Here is a 24,493-nt window from a genome sequence, read left to right on the forward strand (position 1 = left end):
TGCTCTTATTACTTTCATGAAAACATCATGGAGGTGAAATTGGATAGTGTTGGCATGCATTGGATACAGGGAACGGTGCCAACAAAGAAGGCAGCATAAGTTCATGGTAGATGGGTACATTGATGACTACCAAGGCCAATGCATGACAGATATTGTCCACCACAAGCCTGATATTCCCGGGGGTTCTCCTGTTGTTCCCTCCGAAATTGCCGATCCTTCCATCTCCCGCATCTTGCCTCCACACTGGCATGACATTGTAGCTCAAAGCCCTTCACTCCTTCTCCCACTTCAGCAATTCATTGCCTTTTGTCGGCGGCCAGGGTTTACCAAGAGTCAACGACCATGTTGCACTACTTCAAGTGAATCTTTGTTGTCCGCCCTGGTTTCTTCTGCCAGTTCTCCATAAAGTACCTGCTTCGGTAATCATACATTGTCCATCCTAACAACATGTCCAGCCCAACGGAGCTGAGCATTGATTATCATAGCCTCCACGCTGATGCTGATTCCATTAGTTGGTTGTTAGTGATCTTGTCCTGCCACCTAATACAAAGTAAGGCGCAAAGCTGTCATACAAATTATACAATGATTTTTGTGTCCTGATGACTGCACCCTTATGGTGCATTCCAAAGAGGACCATCAGCTGGTGATGGATATATTTGCAGCTTCTGCTAGTATTTATGGGCTTACTATTAATCTAATGAAGATTGAAGTAATGTATCTACCAGCCGCTTGGAAGCCATTTGTTAGACCATCGATCACTATTGATGATACTGAATTGAATGCAGTCAAGGAGTCTTGGAAGCGTACAATCTGATGATGCAAGGATCGAAAAGGAAGTTATGGCTCGCACACAGAGAGCACGTGTGGCCTTTGGTAGACTGTCCAAACGTGTCTGGAATCAGCGAGATATCTTGGTTGCCACTAAACTGAAGGTTTATAAAACAGTTGTCCTTATCAATCTCCTGTATGGATGCGAAACACAGACACTCTATAGAAGCCACACTCAACAGCTGGAAAGGCTTCACCAAAGATACATTTATATAGTGAAACCAAAACCCACATACCAAGTACTGATGTTGACTTGATATAGTGTTGCTGGTCGTCAGGAATTTTACTATTAATGAGAGTTGCCCGAGGGAAACATGCCATTTCAGTGTAGGTTCATTATGAAGTTCAAAATAAAAGGTATTTCAACAACCTATAGTCCTGATGTAAATATGAAATAATGGTTTCCTTTATGATATTGGGAACTGTAATAAAAAGTAATCCCTGGCACATTTGGTAATGTACTGCTCAAAGCCCAAAACCAGGAGATCCAGGAAGGTCCCTGGTTTGACCTGGAGTCTTTGCTGAGTTAGCTGATCTCAGCTAGGGACCTCAGTGGGCCTCACTGATCCCAGTCTAGGGAGCAGCCAAAATTCCCACTCTTGATCACAATCCCACTGCTGGAATATGCAGGACGGGATCAAGCTCCATTATGATGTAAATAATCCATGTCTACTATATGAAGAATGTTCACATGGGTGAGATACTGCAGAGCCGTGAGTAACCAAGGCACTGGACCCCCTCCCCGCTGCGAACCATCCCCTCCCCCACATGAGACAAGGGGAGACAATTGCAAGAAAAAATAGAATAAAGATGCAAGGAAAATGATTCCTATCACAACTGTCGAGAGCTCATTTGATGAGAACAGTTTTGCTCAATAGTTTAACTTTTTGTGGCACGGACCAGGAATATTTAACAATTGCTGGCTGATTTATTTGTTTATTTCAACAGTAATTTGAAAAAGTGAGCGTGACATGTTTCTTAAATCAATCCTGCGATATATTTTTAGTTCTGTCTTGCTTTAGAAAATGCAGGATGAATAATGGCTTCAGTGTTTATTTAAGCAATAACAGTCACCAAGGATTGACTGCGCAGCAATAAATGTTTAGGTGCAGTGAACTGATTCTCCGTGTGTTCTTTGGTATTGTGCTTTGTACAGTCAAGCAGTTGTATTCATATTTGTAGCTTAGAAAAAGGGGGAATAAAATGAGTGCAATATCAATCGGCAAGCTGCACAGCCATGGCAACATATATTCATGGTTTTCTGTCACTTTTTTGATTAAGATTTCTACATATAATTCTTGTAGAATAAAATGTGAACTTGGTGGAAGTTAACTCTTTCCTTTGGAATTCATGTTGAGGAAATAACTAGTGCTGGGGCCTCAGCTGTTTACAATATATATCAATGACTTAGATGAAGGGACCGAGTGTAATCTAGCCAAGTTTGCTGACGATACAAAGCTAGATGGGAAAGTAAGCTTTGAGGAGGATGCAGAGGCTGCAAATGGATATGGACAGTTTAAGTGAAGGTTAAGAGAAGGTGGCAGATGGAGTATAATGTGGGAAAATGTGAACCTTGAGTATAAACCCTGCTTGGGCTTCCCCTGATTCTCTGATTCACCTCACCTCTGTCCCCAGACCCTGCTCAGGCTCAACTCAACAAAATAATTCACATCACCTCAGCCCTAGAACGATTCAGTTTTTAAAATTCAGGATGTCACTCTTTTTTTAAAAATATTTTTTCATTTACCTTTACTTTGGTATCTCCACACCATCATCAGCAAAGAATTGGTGAACCATCATGCATTGTGAATAGCTGGAATTTTAATGTTATTTGAAAGAAGGATTAAAATTTAGGTTCTCAGAATGGGAACTCTGTTTCTTTCTCCACAGATGCTGCCTGACTTGCTGAGCTTCTCCAGCATTTTCTGTTTTTATTTCACACTTTAATTGCTGTCTTTGTAGCCATGTCATTTAGAAAATTCCAGTCATGATGATGGTTGAGACAGAAGAATAAGTAGGCAGAGTCAGACGTTTGTGATGTTATCATGCATTCCTCACAAAGCTCCTGTGATTGCTCAGTAAGTTTACACAATGAACAGCAGAGCCACACAGGCCGGTTAGATCCTCATCTGAGCTAATTTATGATGCATTTACACCGCAAGTTTTCACACTGACTCTATACAAACTTATGCAGTGTAAATTGGATATTAAGGCCCGAATTGACTTGGATGCAAAATTGAATGAGACACCCTCCTCCTTGGAGTCTCACTCTGCTTAGCCCTGACTTTGAATTCAAGCTGCATTTCTAATTGCAGTGTTGGTGCCCTGTGAAACCAGTTATAACTAGAATTCAGATTGTAGTGTGAATGCACCCGTAGCAGATTTCAACCAGGGTTGTTGTAGGAATTTCACAACTGGCCTCAACGCCCCTTGTTTTCGAAGGGGAAAATCAGCTATAGTTTATCCAGTGACCCTTGCTGAAGTGTGTGTGTGTGTGTGTGAGAGAGAGAGAGATACAGTCAGAGAGAGAGAGAGACGGGGAGGACAGGCTTGAATTTGGCTGCAGTGCTACCCACAGTCAAGTATCTGTCAATATTCACAGTGAGGGTTGACATGAATAACGGTCATTTGCTCGAGGCACTGGAGGCTGCCAGCAGGCATGGAACTGTCCTCCAGCATGGTGTTAACACACCTTCAGGAGAAGAGAGAGGAGAAAATTGGTCAGAGGAAGAAAAGTGTATTCCTCACCAACTTAAAGCCAATTGCTTGAAGGCAGAATCTGATATTAGATTGAAGTAATATTTACATTAGGGAGAAACCTGTGCGTCACTCCCCAAGTTTGGGTGGGTGGAATTTGACATCTACTAATTTTTTAAAAAGCCTGCATCAAAATTTGTATACAACAGGGTTGAATTTCCGTGGGGATTCTCCCAATCATCCGCTGTACCTTTGGCGGAAGATCCATGGGAACCCCAGAGAAACAGTGTAAACTCCAACAGAAATTCAGCCAGTGTTCTTACTGTAATCTTCACCAATTTGTCCATCATGCAATAGGGCACCCTTCCTCCTCTTAACAAAAATTACAGCTACCTCAATCTAATTGCCAGTGAGCTCATATCCATAGCACAAAGTTAACCAAAATGCAGCAATAATTAGCAAGAAATTGTAAGTCTACCTTTAATAGCAGCACTTCATACACGTTTATTAATTTATCAACTGTTGTAATAAAATAGTCTAAATCCTCATAAATAAACCAGTCTTAACTAGAAGTCAGCTAGCATTTTTTTAAAGATCAGTCCCGTGTACTTGTTAAAAATCATAATCCTATCTCCTCGATGGGTTAATGGGTGTGGCACCAAGCTGAACAGACCAGAAAGTCCCAGGTTTCTGGCCTGTGCGGTTAGGTGACCTCAGCCGGGACTCAATGTAGAGCACTACAGCTAGCCTAATGTCCCTGTGATATGGAGGAAAAATTCAACCAGCATTCCCATTCCTGATTGTTGTGCAGTGACTGCTAGAAAGAAGAAGCATGTGGACCTCGGGTAAGGACAGAATCTGGCTCTACTGAAACATCCCCTCATGGTTAAATAGTGCATCGACACTCACTGTCTAGACTGACATAATGTGGAGATGCCGGTGATGGACTGGGGTTGACAATTGTAAACAATTTTACAACACCAAGTTATAGTCCAACAATTTTTATTTGAAATCTACAAGCTTTCGGAGGCTTCCTCCTTCGTCAGGTAAATGTTCAGGAGCTCCTGAACATTTACCTGACGAAGGAGGAAGCCTCCGAAAGCTTGTAGACTGACATATGAAGAATGCCCTATTGGGCAAGGTCTCAGATGATGATTGGTGTTGATGGAATCATACTCCAAAAAGAGTCAGTGCCATCAGGGGAGAAGAGAAAATTGGGGGAAAGAAGGAGGGAAGCAGGATTCTTATTTTAACTGTTTTGCATGTGTGGATTGTTTTTGAGAAATACCCTATCTTCTAACTATATACATATATCTAAATTCATTTTTGTAGGCATGTGTGCTGCTCAAAGACATGTCCAGGTACAGGAAGGCCCCCTGATCAGAGCAGAAGGATACCACATAACCATTTGGTGTAACGTGTCCGGATACTCCAGTTCCATGCAGCAGAACTTTGAGTGGTCAATCTATCTGCCTTCTGCACCTGAAAGACAAATCCAGATAGTCAGCACTAATGATCCAGACTACCCCTATGCTGTGTATGGAAGCAGAGTACGGAATAAGGAGGTCTACGTTGAGAGAATTGATGGAGACTCGGCGCTCTTGCACATTACCAACCTACAACTGGGAGATACAGGGGAATATGAATGTCACACTCCCAACACAGAATCAACCTACTGGGGATCCTACAATGCCAAGGGGAATCTGACAGGTACGTGATGTTTGGTTTTACAATGATTGCCTTTGTTAATGTGGTCTGCAGCATGTAATAACAGGGTAACATCAAATGTGCAATATTCCCTTTGAAGAAGCAACGGGTTTTTAATAACATAGCCAGTCTATAATCATTTCACAGAACTTTCAAGTATATACAGATGTAAGTTTTTATGTTGAGGGGCATTTAAAATTGTAGGCTGACAGACTTAAAAACTTAATTTTGACTGAATCATTCCATTTGTTCCACAGATGTAGTATCTCATTAATAGACCTTTAACTGACCATTAAAGTAGGTTTTTGTTTATTTACAGTGTCTGTACTCAAGATTCAGTAAAATAGAAATTGTGGACCGTTCTCTCTTTAAAATTGATCCCAGGTGTGATACATTATTCAAAACACTTGGTTGCAGTAGTATTTTGCATGCCAGGACTCTGAATAATGTGTTTCAGCTGGGACCGCTTTTACAGCAGCAGGTGTCTCTGATGAGAACAACATATAAAGATGCAAGAAAGATGCCATTACTTGTAGTGAAGGAAGTGCAACGTTAGAAAAATGCATTTCAGTATCACACAGCTGCACACTTGAGAAATCTCCATTTGTGAGTAAACCATTAAAAATTACCATCGAGTTCAACAACAACGTGCATTTATATAGCGCCTTTAACATAGTAAAGCACCACAAGGTGCTTCACAGGAGCGATTTTCAAACAAAATTTGTCACTGAGCCACATAAGGAGATATTAGGACAGGTGACCAAAAGCTTGGTCAAAGAGGTAGGTTTTAAGGAGCATCTTATAGGAGGGTAGAGAGGCGGAGAGGTTTAGGGAGGGAATTCCAGAGCTTAGAGTTTATGCAGCTGAAGGCATGGCCGCCAATGGTGGAGCGAATAAAATCGGAGATGTGCAACAGGCAAGAATTGGAGGAACACAGAGATCTCGGAGGGTTTTAGGGCTGGAGGAGCTTACAGAGATAGGGAGGAGCGAGGCCTTGGAGGGATTTGAAAACAAGGATGAGAATTTTAAAATTGAGGCGTTCCTGGACTGGAAGCCAATGTAGGTCAGCGAGCACAGGGGTGATGGGTGAACGGGACTTGGTGCAAGTTAGGATACGGGCAGCAGAGTTTTAGATGAGCTCAAGTTTATGGAGAGCATTGGAATAATCAAGTCTAGAGGTAACAAAGGCATGGATGAGGGTTTCAGCAGAAGATGAGCTGAGGCAGGGACGGAGACAGGCAGTGTTACAGAGATGGAAGTAGGCGGTCTTGGTGATAGAGCCGTTATGTGGTCAGAAGCTCATCTCAGGGTCAAATAGGTAGCGAATGGTCTGGTTCAGTCTCAGACAGTGGCCTGAGAGAGGGATGGAGTCGGTGGGTAGGGAACGGAGTTTGTGGCGAGGACGAAAAACAATGGTTTCAGTCTTCCCGATATTTAGTTGGAGGAAGTTTTTGCTCATCCAATACTGGATGTCGGACAAGCAGTACGACAAATCAGAGACAGTGGAGGGGTCGAGGGAGGTGATGGTGAGGTAGAGCTGAGTGTCGTCAGCGTACATATGAAACCTGACATTGTGTTTTCGGATGATGTCGCCCAGGGACAGCATGTAGATGAGAAATAGGAGGGGGCCAAGGTTAGATCCTTGGGGGATTCTAGAGATAAGGGTGAGGGAACAGGAAGTGAAGCCATTGCAGGTGATTTTTTGGCTACGACTGGATAGATAAGAATGGAACCAGGCGAGCATGGTCCCACCCAACTGAACGACGGAGGAGAGGCATTGGAAGAGGATGGTGTGGTCAACAGTGTTAAAGGCAGGTCGAGAAGGATGAGGAGGGATAGCTTACCACGGTCACAGTCACATAGGATGTCATTTGTGACTTTGATACGTTCCTCTTCATTAGAGTACTATTAGCCATGAGTTTAATTTGGTACGAATAATGTAGATTGCTTCTGGGTTGAATGGATTTCCACTCCTATTCTACACCACTGATTTCCTTCCAGTGTGAGAGTTTGATGCTTCACATATTCGCATAATTCTCTTCAGTTTATCCTTCAGAGCTTTTACATTTCAGTCCAGGGGGGAGATTTGGTCTTGGAACAGGCTTCCCTAAACTACCAAGGATTGTGATATTTAAGCAGCTTTAACATGCTGTAAGCAGCTGAGAATGCCTTCTCAGTTCCAGCTAGTATAGTGGAACCAGAAGAAGAACGAACCGTAATGTGACCTTGTGGCTTGCTACCCCAGCAATGCCTCATGATAAAGCATCAATTTCTGGAGGCCCAAGAATCCACATGCCTGCGGCATTAATGCAAACAGACTTAGTCCCAATTTTTTTATTCCCTCCCCATAATATACACATTGAAACCAGATTAGTAATTCTATGTGGTATACATAGTACATGCACAACAAAGCTCCCCCCATTTGTACCTGATTTTCATATTTGGGGTCATACAACTGTCGTAGGACCCTGATTTGCATATGTAAGATACCTGACGCCTGTTTCAGGTGGGCACTCTGGATAACTAAATGTCGCCTGAGCCAATATAGCGTCTGGCACAATTCGAGAAATGACAGGCAGGTAACGACCAACTGGTCCATCCAGCCTATCCAAACAGTTGTGATGCCTTGTGCATCACAGCATATACACTTCCCACTCCACCCCAAATCTATGTAATCTCCTGGAAGAGGCACAAAACCAGATTGAAAACCCAGGCCAATTAAGGAAAAAAAATGTGGAGAATTCCTCTCTGCCCCCCAACCCCCACGCCCGAGGCGATCGAAACTAGTCCAGGAGACCACTGTAGCCCTGATTAATGTTATGCAGTACCTACCTCTTGTACGAGGTGATCTCTGCTCTAGCCAGAAACCAGTCCAGCTCTTGCTTGAAGGAACTTAGTGAATTGGCATTCACCGCACGAGCTGGCAGCCTGCCCCAGAGGCCACTATTCTCTGAGAAAAGAACCACCTCCTAACATCTAATCTAGCTCTGCCTTTACTCTGCTTGGCTTTTATTGCTAGGGGGATAGAATATAAAAACAGGGAGGTATTGCTGCAGTTATATAAGGTATTGGTGAGACCGCACCTGGAATACTGCATACAGTTTTGGTCTCCATACTTAAGAAAAGACATACTTGCTCTCGAGGCAGTACAAAGAAGGTTCACTCGGTTAATCCCGGGGATGAGGGGGCGGACATATGAGGAGAGGTTGAGTAGATTGGGACTCTACTCATTGGAGTTCAGAAGAATGAGAGGCGATCTTATTGAAACATATAAGATTGTGAAGGGGCTTGATTGGGTGGATGCAGTAAGGATGTTCCCAAGGATGGGTGAAACTAGAACTAGGGGGCATAATCTTAGAATAAGGGGCTGCTCTTTCAAAACTGAGATGAGGAGAAACTTCTTCACTCAGAGGGTAGTAGGTCTGTGGAATTTGCTGCCCCAGGAAGCTGTGGAAGCTACATCATTAAATAAATTTAAAACGGAAATAGACAGTTTCCTAGAAATAAAGGGAATTAGGGGTTACGGGGAGCGGGCAGGAAATTGGACATGAATTTAGATTTGAGGTTAGGATCAGATCAGCCATGATGTGATTGAATGGCGGAGCAGGCTCGAGGGGCCGATTGGCCTACTCCTGCTCCTATTTCTTATGTTCTTATGTTCTTATAACTTGAGATTGTGACCTCTGGTCCTCCCTAACCTATTTAGTTGGAACAAACTGCCTATACAAACGCAATCTAGTCCCTTCATCACCTCAATCAGATCACCCCTAAGTCCACACCTCTCTAAAGTGTAGAGTCTCAGCTCTTTGAGCCTATTTTGGTAACTAAGATGCTTTAAACTAGGAATTAATCTTGCGGCCCTCCTCTACACCCTTTCCAAACCCACCATGTGAGGAGACCAAAACTGGACACATGACGTTTAACTTCGAAAAGCGCAGTGTTATGTATGTGGGCAGGACGAATGTTGAATGTACAAACACCCTTCAGGGAAAAGTACTAAAGCCATTGGAGAAAGAAAGAGATCTGGGCATTCTGGTGCATAAACCTCTAAAAGCTCATGAGCAATGCCGTGAAGCAATAGCTAGGGCGAACAGGGTGCTAGGGTGTATTTACAGGACAGTATACTCCAAACGCATACTATTTTGTCCTTGTACAAGACCTTGGTTAGGCCTCTTATGCGGTACCTTATCAAAAGCTTTTTCAAAGCACAATTTGGGTGCGGCAGATTACGCTGCAAGCTTCAGAGATCTAATACTGATTTTACAGTGGAAGAACAGGAGGCCATTAGTTGAATTTCTACTCTTATTTCCTTTTTATTATCTAATTTCTTATCCACTCTTCTTCCCCCCTGAATTCCCATGGATTTTAGTTGAATTAATAATCTTTCATATGGGACTTTGTCAAAGACCTTGTGGAAATTAATGTAAACTATAACATAGAAACTTCCACTGTCTCGTTTTGTTTCTGACATCTTAAAATAAGACAAGAATATTTGTCAAGCAACATGTTCCCCTCCTGAATCCACGCTGATTCTTACTTATTAAGCTATTTCTATACAGGTCTTCATCCTACCTGTTCTTTAGTATAGTTTCCATTATTTGACCCAATATTGATATAAGGAATGTTTGGACTCCTTTTAAGTACGACTGCTTGTTTGAGGGACGATAGCTTACTAAAATGTACAAACACTATTAGAAGTTATTCCCCTAGAGTTAATTCTGCTAAAGTTGGGCGTTCTTCCTTTGTGCAACAACAGAAATGAATTCTTCTGCATGTAAAAGCACCAGAAGTCACAATGATGCTGCATTTTGATTGTTATGCTGGTGCCAGAGGCAGCCTGACCCTGCCAGCAGTGCTGTGATATAAATGAGGCAACGCTAATGCTTCCATCAGGAAGGAGATGGTTTTTCCCCCTGTACTGCTGACGGCGAGCACTCCTGGCCACCATTAACAGTGCCACAGGCTGCTATTTTTTTCGGGCTGCACTCAACCTCTCGTGGAGGCCATTAATGTGCTTTTCTTTTTGCATTGCTAGCCTGCAGAAGGTGCTTGACCAGAAAGTTAAAGTCATGATCTTGGCTGTCAGCAACTGTGTATTCCTGATCTTGCGTGTGAAGAGTTTTCCTGTTACCACCAGTGCTCTGAAATGTACTCCACTGTGTAATTGATGTACTTCAAAACATTAGAAGGGTCGGCATATTGCAGAACCATTTCTGTGGTATCAATGGGTTGGAAGGACTAACAGCGCTGACAGTTACCTTGTATAAATGAGGTCCATAAAGTGACAGACTGACCATTTCCTGTAAGTTGCATTCTGTCTGAGACAGCTGTCTAGTGCTATTGTCTGCACAATTACATGCACTGCAGTATTGTGCTTTCTTCAATTAATAGATCGGTATCTTGGCTGTCAATGGAAGCTATCATACTGTACAGAAGGGATCATATTTCCCACACAATCTTGCAAAATAAAAATGCAAACTGAAACTTAAAAAACATAAAATTCTGTCTAATTCAACAATTTGTCAGCGGAACCTATCAAACACTGCTCAAGGCAGGCTACATTCCACACAGTATAACAAATATCAAATGTCAGCTGTAGAGCATGCTTTAATTGTGTTTGTGCAATCACTAATGAGTACCAATGCCAGAGTGTGCAGCGCTAACACTCCTGAGTGTTCCTGCCAACCCCATTATCTGTGATGTGGGTCTTCCAACCCATACTACCATTGAGTTTACATCTTTTCTCAATTTTCTCCTCTCCTGACCTCTGTGTGGGGATTCATGGACTGGGAAATAGTTTCACAGGGACTGTCAGTAGACTATTCAACTGCAGGTAGCATCACAACTAAGCCCAGTCTTGTCCTTAGCCAATACCACACACATGCACTTTTCAACAGAAGTCTTTGGCTTGAAGTTGGGAGGAAGAACCCATTTAAAAAAAAAAAATTCCCCCTCCTCAGCCTAGGGTAAACGAGGTAGTGCTTCCATATCGGCACGGGTTAGGATCAGCTAACAATGCATGGCAGAGTTAGAGCCTGAGACCAAAGATCCCTTGATGGCTTAGTTGACTTACACTGTGAGCAGCTTAGTCATACAGACTAAGACAGTTCTGGGTTTGATCCCCAGTCAGTGTTAGCTGATCTCGGATGAGGCTAGCAGCTGGGATGCTACAATTAGCAGTGACCCTGAGCTATAGAGGGAAGCTCATACAGCTGATCACTATCTGGTGACCCCTGCTGGAAGTGCATATGGGTCGATAACAGGTGAGGACAAGATCAGGCTCAGCTGTGATGCCCATCAATGTCAAATAGCCTGTTAGCATTCAGTGTCAAGTCTCACACATAACGTATTGGAAAGCAACCAGCACCTGCATAACTGTCCCAAGAAAGAGTCAAACACCTTCATGAGGAGAAGAATTGACAGAGAAGAATAACCTGAAGCTTTCCTTGTTTTATGGCTCAGTGCAGTGCATTTATCCACTAAGACCTCAAAGGTATGTCTCCGACAGTGATAACACTATCTTAAGGAATATTCAAAGCATTCGTAAATCAATCAGTGTAATCAGCCCTGTCAGACAGGGCAAGGGTCATGAGCTGTATTTGTCTTGTTTCCACTCACTTTTTCTATTTTTCAACTCTAAATTCGACCCTTGGAAGGAGGCCATTCCTCCACCAGTACGACAAAATGCAGTGGAAGTATTTCAGTATTTATCTGGTGGTAAACCATTCTCCAAATAAATATCTGCTTGGTGCCACAAATTTCTGAATTTTGCAGTTTGAGCCGATGCACAGAGTGGAAGTTAAATCGTGCTCTTGGTATTGAAAAGTTATGATGTGGAGATGCCGATGATGGACTGGGGTTGACAATTGTAAACAATTTTACAACACCAAGTTATAGTCCAGCAATTTTATTTTAAATTCACAAGCTTTCGGAGATTTTCTCCTTCCTCAGGTAAATGTTTCAAGATCTCCTTGAAGCCTACGCATTTATACATATTGAATAATACATGGTGTTTACAGACTGCCCCTGCAACTGCCCGTTGCCAAGGCAATCACCGTGTTCAGACAGAGAGGTGTCATCTGCAGAACCCCCGAATACACATTCAACAAAAAAACAAACAGGGAAAAAAAAACAGAGAAAAAAAAAAACACAGAGAGAGGCAGAAACATCCGGAAGGCAGAGAGAGCTAGCAAATGACCCATTATATTAAAAACAGATAACATTTGTTCGCTGGTGGGGTAACGTGTAGCGTGACATGAACCCAAGATCCCGGTTGAGGCCGTCCTCATGGGTGCGGAACTTGGCTATCAATTTCTGCTCGACGATTTTGCGTTGTCGTGTGTCTCGAAGGCCGCCTTGGAGTACGCTTACCCGAAGGTCGGTGGATGAATGTCCATGACTGCTGAAGTGTTCCCCGACTGGGAGGGAACCCTCCTGTTTGGCGATTGTTGCGCGGTGTCCGTTCATCCGTTGTCGCAGCGTCTGCATGGTCTCGCCAATGTACCATGCTCTGGGGCATCCTTTCCTGCAACGTATGAGGTAGACAACGTTGGCCGAGTCACAGGAGTATGAACCATGCACCTGGTGGGTGGTGTCATCTCGTGTGATGGTGGTATCTGTGTCGATGATCTGGCATGTCTTGCAGAGGTTACCGTGGCAGGGTTGTGTGGCGTCGTGGACGCTGTTCTCTTGAAAGCTGGGTAGTTTGCTGCGAACGATGGTCTGTTTGAGGTTGGGTGGCTGTTTAAAGGCGAGTAGTGGAGGTGTGGGGATGGCCATAGCGAGGTGTTTGTCCTCATTGATGACATGTTGAAGGCTGCGGAGAACATGGCGTAGTTTCTCCGCTCCGGGGAAGTACTGGACGACAAAGGGTACTCTGTTGGTTGCGTCCCGTGTTAGTCTCCTGAGGAGGTCTATGCGATTTTTTGCTGTGGCCCGTCGGAACTGTCGATCGATGAGTCGAGCGTCATATCCCGTTCTTACTAGGGCGTCTTTCAGCGTCTGTAGGTGTCCATCGCGTTCCTCCTCGTCTGAGCAGACCCTGTGTATTCGCAGGGCCTGTCCATAGGGGATGGCCTCTTTGACGTGGTTAGGGTGGAAGCTGGAAAAGTGGAGCATCGTGAGGTTGTCCGTGGGCTTGCGGTAGAGTGAGGTGCTGAGGTGCCCGTCTTTGATGGAGATTCGTGTGTCCAAGAAAGAAACTGATTCTGAGGAGTAGTCCATGGTGAGCTTGATGGTGGGATGGAACTTGTTGATGTTATCGTGTAGTCTCTTTAGTGATTCCTTGCCGTGGGTCCATAGAAAGAAAATGTCGTCGATGTATCTGGTGTATAGTGTTGGTTGGAGGTCTTGTGCAGTGAAGAAGTCCTGCTCGAACTTGTGCATGAAAATGTTGGCGTATTGGGGTGCGAATTTGGTCCCCATGGCTGTTCCGTGTGTTTGGGTAAAGAACTGGTTATCGAAGGTGAAGACATTGTGATCCAGGATGAAGCGGATGAGTTGTAGGATGGCTTCCGGAGATTGGCTGTTGTTGGTGTTGAGTATTGATGCTGTCGCAGCGATGCCGTCATCGTGGGGGATACTGGTGTATAGTGCCGAGACGTCCATCGTGGTGAGAAGTGTTCCTGGTTCAACTGGTCCGTGGGTACTGAGTTTTTGTAGGAAGTCTGTAGTGTCGCGACAGAAGCTGGGGGTTCCCTGTACGATGGGTTTCAGGATGCCCTCGATGTATCCAGAGAGGTTCTCACACAGGGTTCCGTTGCCTGATACGATGGGACGTCCGGGTGTGTTGGCTTTGTGTATCTTTGGGAGGCAGTAGAAGTCTCCCACGCGGGGATTACGTGGGATGAGAATGCGTAGGATGCTTTGAAGGTCTGGATCGAAGGTCTTGATCAGTTTGTTGAGCTGGTGGGTGTGTTCTTTGGTCGGATCTGCGGGTAACCGTCTGTAGTGTTCCTGGTTGTCCAGTTGTCGGTATGCTTCTTTGCAATAGTCTGTTCTGTTCTGTATGACTATGGCTCCTCCTTTGTCCGCTGGTTTGATGACGATGTTGCGGTTGGTCTTGAGAGCGTTGATGGCGTTGCGTTGTGCTCGGGTGACATTCTGGACTGTCTTCTGAGTGCGGCTGATGAATCTGGCATTGACGCATTTCCTGACAGCTTGAGCATACATGTCCAGCTGAGGGCAGCGACCCTCCGGAGGAGTCCAGTTTGACTCTTTCCTCTTCGGTTGCTGTACCGCGGATCCCTCTGTCTGCTGTTCCGGATCGTCGATTGTCTCATTGGGTTCGCTGCTGAAATCTTGGGGTTTGTGGTAGAATTCCCGGAGCCTCATTCTCCTGATGAATTCCTCTGTGTCCGCCGCGAGACTAGTGGGGTCCATTTTGGTAGTGGGGCAGAAATTGAGCCCTCGGCTGAGAACTTCGATTTCGTCTGGTTGAAGGGTGTGGTCGGATAAATTGACAATAGACTTCCCTGTGGTTGCAACCGTGGTACCAGGGGAAGCTTGGTCGTTGCTGGTGGTGATGCCGAGTTTCTCAAGCTTCCTGCTCTTGGTTTTCATGTAGGCAGCGTAGTTCCGTTGCCTCCAGATCACGAACCCACTCAAGTCCACATACAACTCGGATTACGCTGAGAGACTCTGCCGCCGTACCTCTCGCACACTCCGCAACCATCTCATACACCAACTCTACAGCAGACGCCACAACCTCGAAACCAAGATAGAGTCCATACTCTCAACCTGTACTCAGGACACAGCAGACCAGCTACGTTATACCGCCAAACAGACGAGGCAACGGAACTACGCTGCCTACATGAAAACCAAGAGCAGGAAGCTTGAGAAACTCGGCATCACCACCAGCAACGACCAAGCTTCCCCTGGTACCACGGTTGCAACCACAGGGAAGTCTACGAATCTCCATCAAAGACGGGCACCTCAGCACCTCACTCTACCGCAAGCCCACGGACAACCTCACGATGCTCCACTTTTCCAGCTTCCACCCTAACCACGTCAAAGAGGCCATCCCCTATGGACAGGCCCTGCGAATACACAGGGTCTGCTCAGACGAGGAGGAACGCGATGGACACCTACAGACGCTGAAAGACGCCCTAGTAAGAACGGGATATGACGCTCGACTCATCGATCGACAGTTCCGACGGGCCACAGCAAAAAATCGCATAGACCTCCTCAGGAGACTAACACGGGACGCAACCAACAGAGTACCCTTTGTCGTCCAGTACTTCCCCGGAGCGGAGAAACTACGCCATGTTCTCCGCAGCCTTCAACATGTCATCAATGAGGACAAACACCTCGCTATGGCCATCCCCACACCTCCACTACTCGCCTTTAAACAGCCACCCAACCTCAAACTACCCAGCTTTCAAGAGAACAGCGTCCACGACGCCACACAACCCTGCCACGGTAACCTCTGCAAGACATGCCAGATCATCGACACAGATACCACCATCACACGAGATGACACCACCCACCAGGTGCATGGTTCATACTCCTGTGACTCGGCCAACGTTGTCTACCTCATACGTTGCAGGAAAGGATGCCCCAGAGCATGGTACATTGGCGAGACCATGCAGACGCTGCGACAACGGATGAACGGACACCGCGCAACAATCGCCAAACAGGAGGGTTCCCTCCCAGTCGGGGAACACTTCAGCAGTCATGGACATTCATCCACCGACCTTCGGGTAAGCGTACTCCAAGGCGGCCTTCGAGACACACGACAACGCAAAATCGTCGAGCAGAAATTGATAGCCAAGTTCCGCACCCATGAGGACGGCCTCAACCGGGATCTTGGGTTCATGTCACGCTACACGTTACCCCACCAGCGAACAAATGTTATCTGTTTTTAATATAATGGGTCATTTGCTAGCTCTCTCTGCCTTCCGGATGTTTCTGCCTCTCTCTGTGTTTTTTTTTTTCTCTGTTTTTTTTTCCCTGTTTGTTTTTTTGTTGAATGTGTATTCGGGGGTTCTGCAGATGACACCTCTCTGTCTGAACACGGTGATTGCCTTGGCAACGGGCAGTTGCAGGGGCAGTCTGTAAACACCATGTATTATTCAATATGTATAAATGCGTAGGCTTCAAGGAGATCTTGAAACATTTACCTGAGGAAGGAGAAAATCTCCGAAAGCTTGTGAATTTAAAATAAAATTGCTGGACTATAACTTGGTGTTGTAAAATTGTTTACTATTGAAAAGTTGAGTAGCTACAGCAGTACAACAGGGAAATCCAATCCTTATGACTGGAATTGAATCCCAGGCTCAGTTTTAATTCAAACCCATCTGTCCTTAAAAGCAGAAGAAGCCGAGATTTCCCAGTCAGCATTATTTTAATACCAGCAGTGATCCATTTAAAATAAATGGGTAGCCTGTCTAATGGAGGAAATGCACCCAAAACATTAACGTGCCCCTTTAGAGATGCTGACCGAGTGCTGTATACATCCAGCATTTTCTGTTTTTTATTTCAGATTTCCAGTATTTGTATTTTTATTTAAAATAACACCATAACACCAATCAGTAAATCTGGGATAGAGTCTCAGTCTTGGTGCCTTTCTATTAATAAAACCTGATCATCCTTCTGTTTTTCTTTTTCGTGCTGTTGATTTTTTTTTAAATGACTGAGCCTGATTGTCTGAGGAAGCAGAATTAATGGGCTAGATTTTCGCACCCCCGAGCAGGTGCGATCGTGGTGGGGGGGCTGTGAAAATCGGGGTTTCCCAGGGCAGGTCCGGACCCCGGCTCCAACCCGCCCACTTCCGGGTTCCCCAGTGACGCGCTGACATGCGCGCGCAGCCCCCGCATGTGGGACTCCCGCCTGCAATTAAAGCCGGCGAGATGCCACTTAAAGTAATTAACCAGGTACTTCAGGTCATTTACAGACCTGATTGACCTGATATTTTAGGAGGGGTGGGATTTTCAGATCAACTGAGACTGTTTCCCGTACTGGGGGAAACACTCCCAGTTGAAATGGACGTGTTGCAGCCATCAGCCTGTGGCAGCTGTAAAGGTCCATTTGAAAGGTGGGGCGGGGGAGACCCTCACTCATTGCAGGAGGCCACTCTGTCACTTCGGACAAAGTTTAGCCTCCGCCACCCTCCTGCTAACAATAAAATTCACTAACTTGCACATTTACCCCGGGGTCCAGACACATTCACCTACCTTGCGACCCCCTCAAAAGTACATCTTCCGGATGGGGCCCGCGGTAGCTGCAGTCATGACCTCCTCGGAGGACGAACAGCTTCACCAGCCTCGCTGGCCATGCTGTCCACCTCTGACACGTGGAGCTGTGACACATCCACCTGCACAGCAGGAGGGAGGGCAACCGCAGAGAGAGATGCGTCGCAGAGGGCACTACCCTCGCCACAGGGTCTACAGACCGAGGCTCAGCTTCCTGGACCTCTCTGAGCAGCAGTGCACACGGAGGCTCAGAGTCACTCGACATGTAGTCGTGGACATCTGCAGCCTCCTTCATTCTGAGCTGCTCCCGGCTCGCCCGAGCACCATCTTCTTACGTGTCGCAGTCAAAGTCACCACTGCCCTCAACAACCTCTGCTCTGCATCCTTCCAGGGTGCCACCGGGGACATCGCCGACTTCTCTCAGTCGTCTGCACAAAAGAGCCCTGCAAATACACCTACACCCACTCTGCAGTGACATAATGGGTTGCATCAGTTGTGGGTCTTCATAGTGAGCCTCAGGAAAGGGCATTATTGCACAAACCAGACAAGATTCGCAAAGACGTGGCAGTAGTGGTGCCAATATAATATGTAATGTGAGTTGATCAGAAATTAAATATAAGTAAAAACCATGACAAACCCTCAAACACCCTTGTGCATCCCCTTCATGCTCATGACACGTTTGCCTTACGCTTCCTACTGCACATATGTGATGCATGCCCTGTGGCTGCAGCACAGGTAGTGGCAGGTTGAGTGAGGCTGACTGTGAAAGAGATGCATGAGAGGGTGAGTATGAGATAGAGCCATGAGATTGTATGAGGATTGGGTTGAGTGGTAGTGGCGGGATGAGTACTGGCGAGGTGAGTAAGTGCAGGTAAGATGAGGATGAGCTTTGAGTGGGTGTGAGGGGTGATGTGATAGAGTAGTGTTGGCAGTGCAGAAGGAGATGTGAGGTGGGGACGGTGATGTGGCAGACGGAGTGTAGGGGAATGAGTAAGTGTACTCACTTTGGCTGACCTACTTAGGTGATTGAAGCGCCTCCTGCACTGTATGCAGGTGCGCGATATGTTGGTGGTGCAGGTGAACTCTTCTGCCACCTTGAGCCAGGCCTTCTTGGTGGCAGAGGCAGGCCACTTCCTCCCGCCCGCCGGGGGGATGATCTCTGTCCTCCCCCTCCTCCTCACCCCATCCAATAAGACCTGGAGTGAGGCATCATTAAACCTGGGAGCAGCCTTCCCCCTGGGCTGCTCCATGCTGTAATTTTTCCTATTTTCTACAGCATCAATCAGTGGAGGACTGCCCCTTTAAATAGGGCTCCTCCAGCTGACAGTCTATGCTGCGCATGCGCAGTCCACCCACTGCGCAGCTTTCCAGTGCGAAACCCAGAAGCAAAGGTAAGTACCTTCAATCAAGCTGCAATCGCGCGCGGAGCACCCCGATTTCACCCCGCTGCCAACCCGCCTCCCTCCTAATAGCGGGCCCAATATGCACAGTTGAACAGATATGATTCCTAGATATAGGAATATAGGAACAGGAGAAGGCTATTCAGCTCCTCGAGCCTGTTCCACCATTCCATTAAATCATGGCTGATCTGTACCTCAACTCCATCAGGACGGGTTTTTCCAACTGATGGACGGTAAGAGGTGACTGCGTGTGAAAAATAGTTACAGCAACTTCCACAGCTGATTTCCTTGGTGAATATTTAAAAATATTTTTTGAATTTGTCTCTGGCAGTGTGAGATGTTTTAATCACCTGAAGTGTTTGTTGGATATCACTGACAGACAGGGAAGGGACATTTAGGTCTGCAGCAATGTGCTGAAGAGAAATGGTCAAAGAGTGTCTCCCCATTGCAAATTTAAAACATACCTGTGGAGAGCCCACTAAAGAGGTGACTGCAGTTATGTGAAAATCCAGAACCTTCTATCTATGGATGAACATCTCTTGTGCTGCTCTACCATGTCAGCAAAGCACTCCGTTTTTGCTGGTAATAATAATGTGACAAAACCAATTTATGCACTGAAACGTTCTTTCTGTTGGCTCAGCATGCAGCAATGTAGAGAGAAGGTATGCAGAAAACTTACAGCCCATACAGTTCTGTCCTCTTGGCTGGAGATGGAAGTGCGACACCAGACCACCAAAGCAGCAGTAGGGACTGGTGATAGGGGAGGAGTGGAATTATGAATAAAAATTATCATCTCATTTTAAGCGTCAGCCTTGGCTCAATGGTAGAACTCTCACCTCTGAGTCAGAAGGATGTGAGTTCAAGCCCCACTCCAGAGAGTTGCTCATGTAATTTAGACTGACAGTAACATGGTACTGAGGGAGTGCTGTGTTGTGGGAGGAACTGTCTTTCAGTTGAGACGTAAAAGATTCTGTGGCATTATTCGAAGAAGAGCAGAGGAGTTCTCCAGGTGTCCTGGCAAATATTTATCCCTCAACCGACACCACCATGTTTGTTGGACCTTGCTGTTCGGAAATCAGCTGTCGAATTTGCCTACATCACAATAGTGACTACATTCGAAAAAGTATTTCATTGGTTTGAAGTGCTTTGGGATGTCCTGAGGTTGTGGAATGTACTATATAGATGCAAGTTCTTTTATGCTTTATTAATTCGGTTCATTGTTTTCCCCCTTAACCTTTTCTCCTGAATGGGTAGTAGCAGCCCTCCAGTACCTCACCCAATTGGCTGTTCCTCATCGATGACCCAGGACAGTAAGTGTCAGAGGGCTAATTGATTGTAGGGAGCTACGACCGCTGAACTGGATCCTGTTCTTATGTAATACACAATTTTTTTGTGCACTTTACACTCGTGGTGGATGTAAAATGTCCCATGGCACTATTTGAAGAAGAGCGGGGAGTTCTTCCACTGCCCTGGCCAACATCCTTTCTTCAACCTAAATGGTTAATTCAGCACTTATCCCATTTGCTGTTTGTGGAACCTTGCCGTGTACAAAATTAGCTGCTGTGCTTCTACACATAACAGTGACTACACTTCAAAAAATAATGCATTGGGTGAGTTTGGGACATTCTGAGAGAATGATAAAGCATTACATAAATGCAAGTTCTTCTCCTCCAATATAGGGACACTTACTTGCCAATTAAAATGTGGAATTGGGGAGCCTACCGCCCACCCCCTACTCCACCATCTCAGTTGGTAAAAGCACTGCCTAGTGTGACACTGAATTGTACAGACCAGGAAGGCCCCAAGTCTGATCCCTGGCCTGTGCTGAGTTAGCTGATCTCAGATGACAAGATGTTGTGATTGTTCCCAGTGCCCTAAGCATGGAAAAGGTACAATGAGGTATATTGGGAGAGTCTGTTGGCAGGCAAAGGTACGTCTGGTAAGTGGGAGGCTTTCAAAAGTGTGTTAACCAGGGTTCAGGGTAAGCACATTCCTTATAAAGTGAAGGGCAAGGCTGGTAGAAGTAGGGAACCTTGGATAACTCGGGAGATTGAGGCACTAGTCAAAAAGAAGAAGGAGGCATATGACATGCATAGGCAGCTGGGATCAAGTGGATCCCTTGAAGAGTATAGAGATTGCCGGAATAGAGTTAAGAGAGAAATCAGGAGGGCAAAAAGGGGATATGAGATTGCTTTGGCAGATCAGGCAAAGGTGAATCCAAAGAGCTTCTACAAATACATAAAGGGCAAAAGGGTAACTAGGGAGAGAGTAGGGCCTCTTAAGGATCAACAAGGTCATCTATGTGCGGAACCACAAGAGATGGGTGAGATCCTGAATGAATATTTCACATCGGTATTTACGGTTGAGAAAGGCATGGATGTTAGGGAACTTGGGGAAATAAATAGTGATGTCTTGAGGAGTGTACATATTACAGAGAGGGAGGTGCTGGAAGTCTTAACGCGCATCAAGGTAGATAAATCTCCGGGACCTGATGAAATGTATCCCAGGACGTTATGGGAGGTTAGGGAGGAAATTGCGGGTCCCCTAGCAGAGATATTTGAATCATCCACCGCTACAGGTGAGGTGCCTGAAGATTGGAGGGTAGCAAATGTTGTGCCTTTGTTTAAGAAGGGCGGCAGGGAAAAGCCTGGGAACTACAGACCAGTGAGCCTGACATCTGTAGTGGGTAAGTTGTTAGAGGGTATTCTGAGGGACAGGATCGACAGGCATTTGGAGAGGCAGGGACTAATTAGGAACAGTCAGCATGGTTTTGTGAGAGGAAAATCATGTCTCACGAATTTGATTGAGTTTTTTGAAGGGGTAACCAAGAAGATAGATGAGGGCTGTGCAGTCGACGTGGTCTACATGGACTTCAGCAAAGCATTTGACAAGGTACCGCATGGTAGGTTGATACATAAGGTTAAATCTCATGGGATCCAAGGTGAGGTAGCCAATTGGATACAAAATTGGCTTGACGACAGAAGACAGAGGGTGGTTGTAGAGGGTTGTTTTTCAAACTGGATGCCTGTGTCCAGCGGTGTGCCTCAGGGATCGGTGCTGGGTCCGCTGTTATTTGTTATTTATATTAATGATTTGGATGAGAATTTAGGAGGCATGGTTAGTAAGTTTGCAGATGACACCAAGATTGGTGGCATTGTGGACAGTGAAGAAGGTTATTTAGGATTGCAACGGGATCTTGATCAATTGGGCCAGTGGGCCGATGAATGGCAGATGGAGTTTAATTTAGATAAATGTGAGGTGATGCATTTTGGTAGATCAAATCGGGCCAGGACCTACTCCGTTAATGGTAGGGCGTTGGGGAGAGTTATAGAACAAAGAGATCTAGGAGTACAGATTCATAGCTCCTTGAAAGTGGAGTCACAGGTGGATAGGGTGGTGAAGAAGGCATTCGGCATGCTTGGTTTCATTGGTCAGAACATTGAATGCAGGAGTTGGGATGTCTTGTTGAAGTTGTACAGGGCATTGGTGAGGCCACACTTGGAGTACTGTGTACAGTTCTGGTCACCCTATTATAGAAAGGATATTATTAAACTAGAAAGAGTGCAGAAAAGATTTACTAGGATGCTACCGGGACTTGATGGTTTGACTTACAGGGAGAGGTTAGACAGACTGGGACTTTTTTCCCTGGAGAGTAGGAGGTTAAGGGGTGATCTTATAGAAGTCTATAAAATAATGAGGGGCATAGATAAGGTCGATAGTCAAAATCTTTTCCCAAAGGTAGGGGAGTCTATAACGAGGGGGCATAGATTTAAGGTGAGAGGGGAGAGATACAAAAGGGTCCAGAGGGGCAATTTTTTCACTCAAAGGGTGGTGAGTGTCTGGAACGAGCTGCCAGAGGCAGTAGTAGAGGCGGGTACAATTTTGTCTTTTAAAAAGCATTTGGACAGTTACATGGGTAAGATGGGTATAGAGGGATATGGGCCAAGTGCAGGCAATTGGGACTAGCTTAGTGTTATAAACTGGGCGACATGGACATGTTGGGCCGAAGGGCCTGTTTCCATGTTGTAACTTCTATGATTCTATGATTCTATGATTTCACAATCCAGTGAGCCTGGCTGGAAAGTGGGCAATGGGGTGAGGGCATGACCTGGCTTGGCTGCAGTCAAATAGCCTGTCAACATTCATTGTCTAGGCTCACACTTGATCAGTGGGCCACTAGAGTGAGGTACATCAGGTAGCTGGTGTTGGTAGACCCTTTACCCCAACATGAACTTCAAGGGTTGGGGGGAGTAGAATAATGGGGAGGGGAAAGAAATCAGGAATTGGGATCACTGGCATAAAAAGAGTTTATGGATGTATATTATCATCACCTTTGCAGATGCACAGATGGATTGCACATTTTAGAGCTGCTGTATGAAACTGCTGTTTATCTCCACTTGACCAAATTGATTTTAAAATCCATTGAAATTTGTAACCAGCTGGAATGTATACAACAGAATGAGGCCTCTGTGGTCACTTTACAATTATTTTGAAATCCTGCTTTTCTAAGCTCATTAAAGGCTGTTTTCGGGTTAGACAATCAGCCCAGTGTTGTTTCACAAGATGATTTGAAAACCTTTTAATTTATTTGTATTTCAGATTGCTAAATAAATAGGTCAAGGAATCAGTGCCATTGTCAGTGTATGTAGAGATTCACTGTAAAAGATAAAAATTTGTTTAAAATGATCATCCCAGTTGGTAGCATTTCCCATGGTGATTTGTACTATACCCAGTGTCCCAACGTGGGCAGAAAAGGCTCTGTCACTCAAGTGCCAATTCTAACCTCACTGCATTGGACAAAATGTTGAAATATAAAAGTATCCACTCAGCCGAGTTAGGTGGATATTTCCACTAGCTGCATCAAAATGAAAGTAGGCAGTGGAGTCATCAAAGAGGCATTTTCCTGTGTAAGTTTTGCAGTATCTATGCAGCCATGTCTTTTTTAAACCAATTCAGAGGCACAGACAGAGCTGTACAACAAAATACCCATCCAGTGAGGCCAGAGCTGCTTTGCAGTTTCTAGACCATAAAGCACACAGTGAATGTATTCCCAATACCATGGTGGGGCTAGAAGCAGCATCTTATCTCTTAGTCTTGTTATTAGTAGCACCAACCAACAAGAGGAAAATAAGGTAATGGGCAAGGATGATGCTTTCACTGCTGCGCTCTTAGCTTCTCTGTCACAAACATTAACTCAATTCTTTGTTGGGCTCTCAGCAACTCACTTGGAAATAGTGCATTTTATTCACTCTTATTAAAATCATGCTGTCAAAAGTATTCTTGCTATTGGTTGTTGTCGGTGGAACACTCTGAATGCCAATTTCATTGTGAGAGGAAAGGATCTCTGTCCTTCACGATTATTGTAAGGAGTCTTACAACACCAGGTTATAGTCCAACAGCTTTATTTGAAATCACAAGCTTTCGAAGGCTTCCTCCTTCATCAGGTGAGTGTGGGATTCCATAAAGGTACAGCTGTACCTTTATGGAATCCCACACTCACCTGACGAAGGAGGAAGCCTCCGAAAGCTTGTGATTTCAAATAAAGCTGTTGGACTATAACCTGGTGTTGTAAGACTCCTTACATTTGTCCACCCCAGTCCATCACCAGCATCTCCACGATTATAACCTAGATAGGGTAAACATTTTAAATGAGGAGCAATAATGGATTGT

The 24,493-nt window shown here is 45.3% G+C and overlaps 1 protein-coding gene across 1 annotated transcript in view; it reads left to right on the forward strand.

Annotated features, from left to right (window-relative positions):
* Positions 1–24,493, forward strand: part of LOC137327290 (immunoglobulin superfamily member 3-like) — a 144,060-nt gene that overhangs the window by 49,597 nt on the left and 69,970 nt on the right. The window contains exon 2 of the mRNA XM_067992944.1: positions 4,858–5,235. Within this exon, the coding sequence (XP_067849045.1) occupies positions 4,858–5,235 (378 nt within the window). The remainder of the gene's footprint in view (positions 1–4,857; positions 5,236–24,493) is intronic.

Source organism: Heptranchias perlo, chromosome 11 (assembly GCF_035084215.1).
Source record: "Heptranchias perlo isolate sHepPer1 chromosome 11, sHepPer1.hap1, whole genome shotgun sequence".
Lineage (NCBI taxonomy): Eukaryota > Metazoa > Chordata > Chondrichthyes > Hexanchiformes > Hexanchidae > Heptranchias > Heptranchias perlo.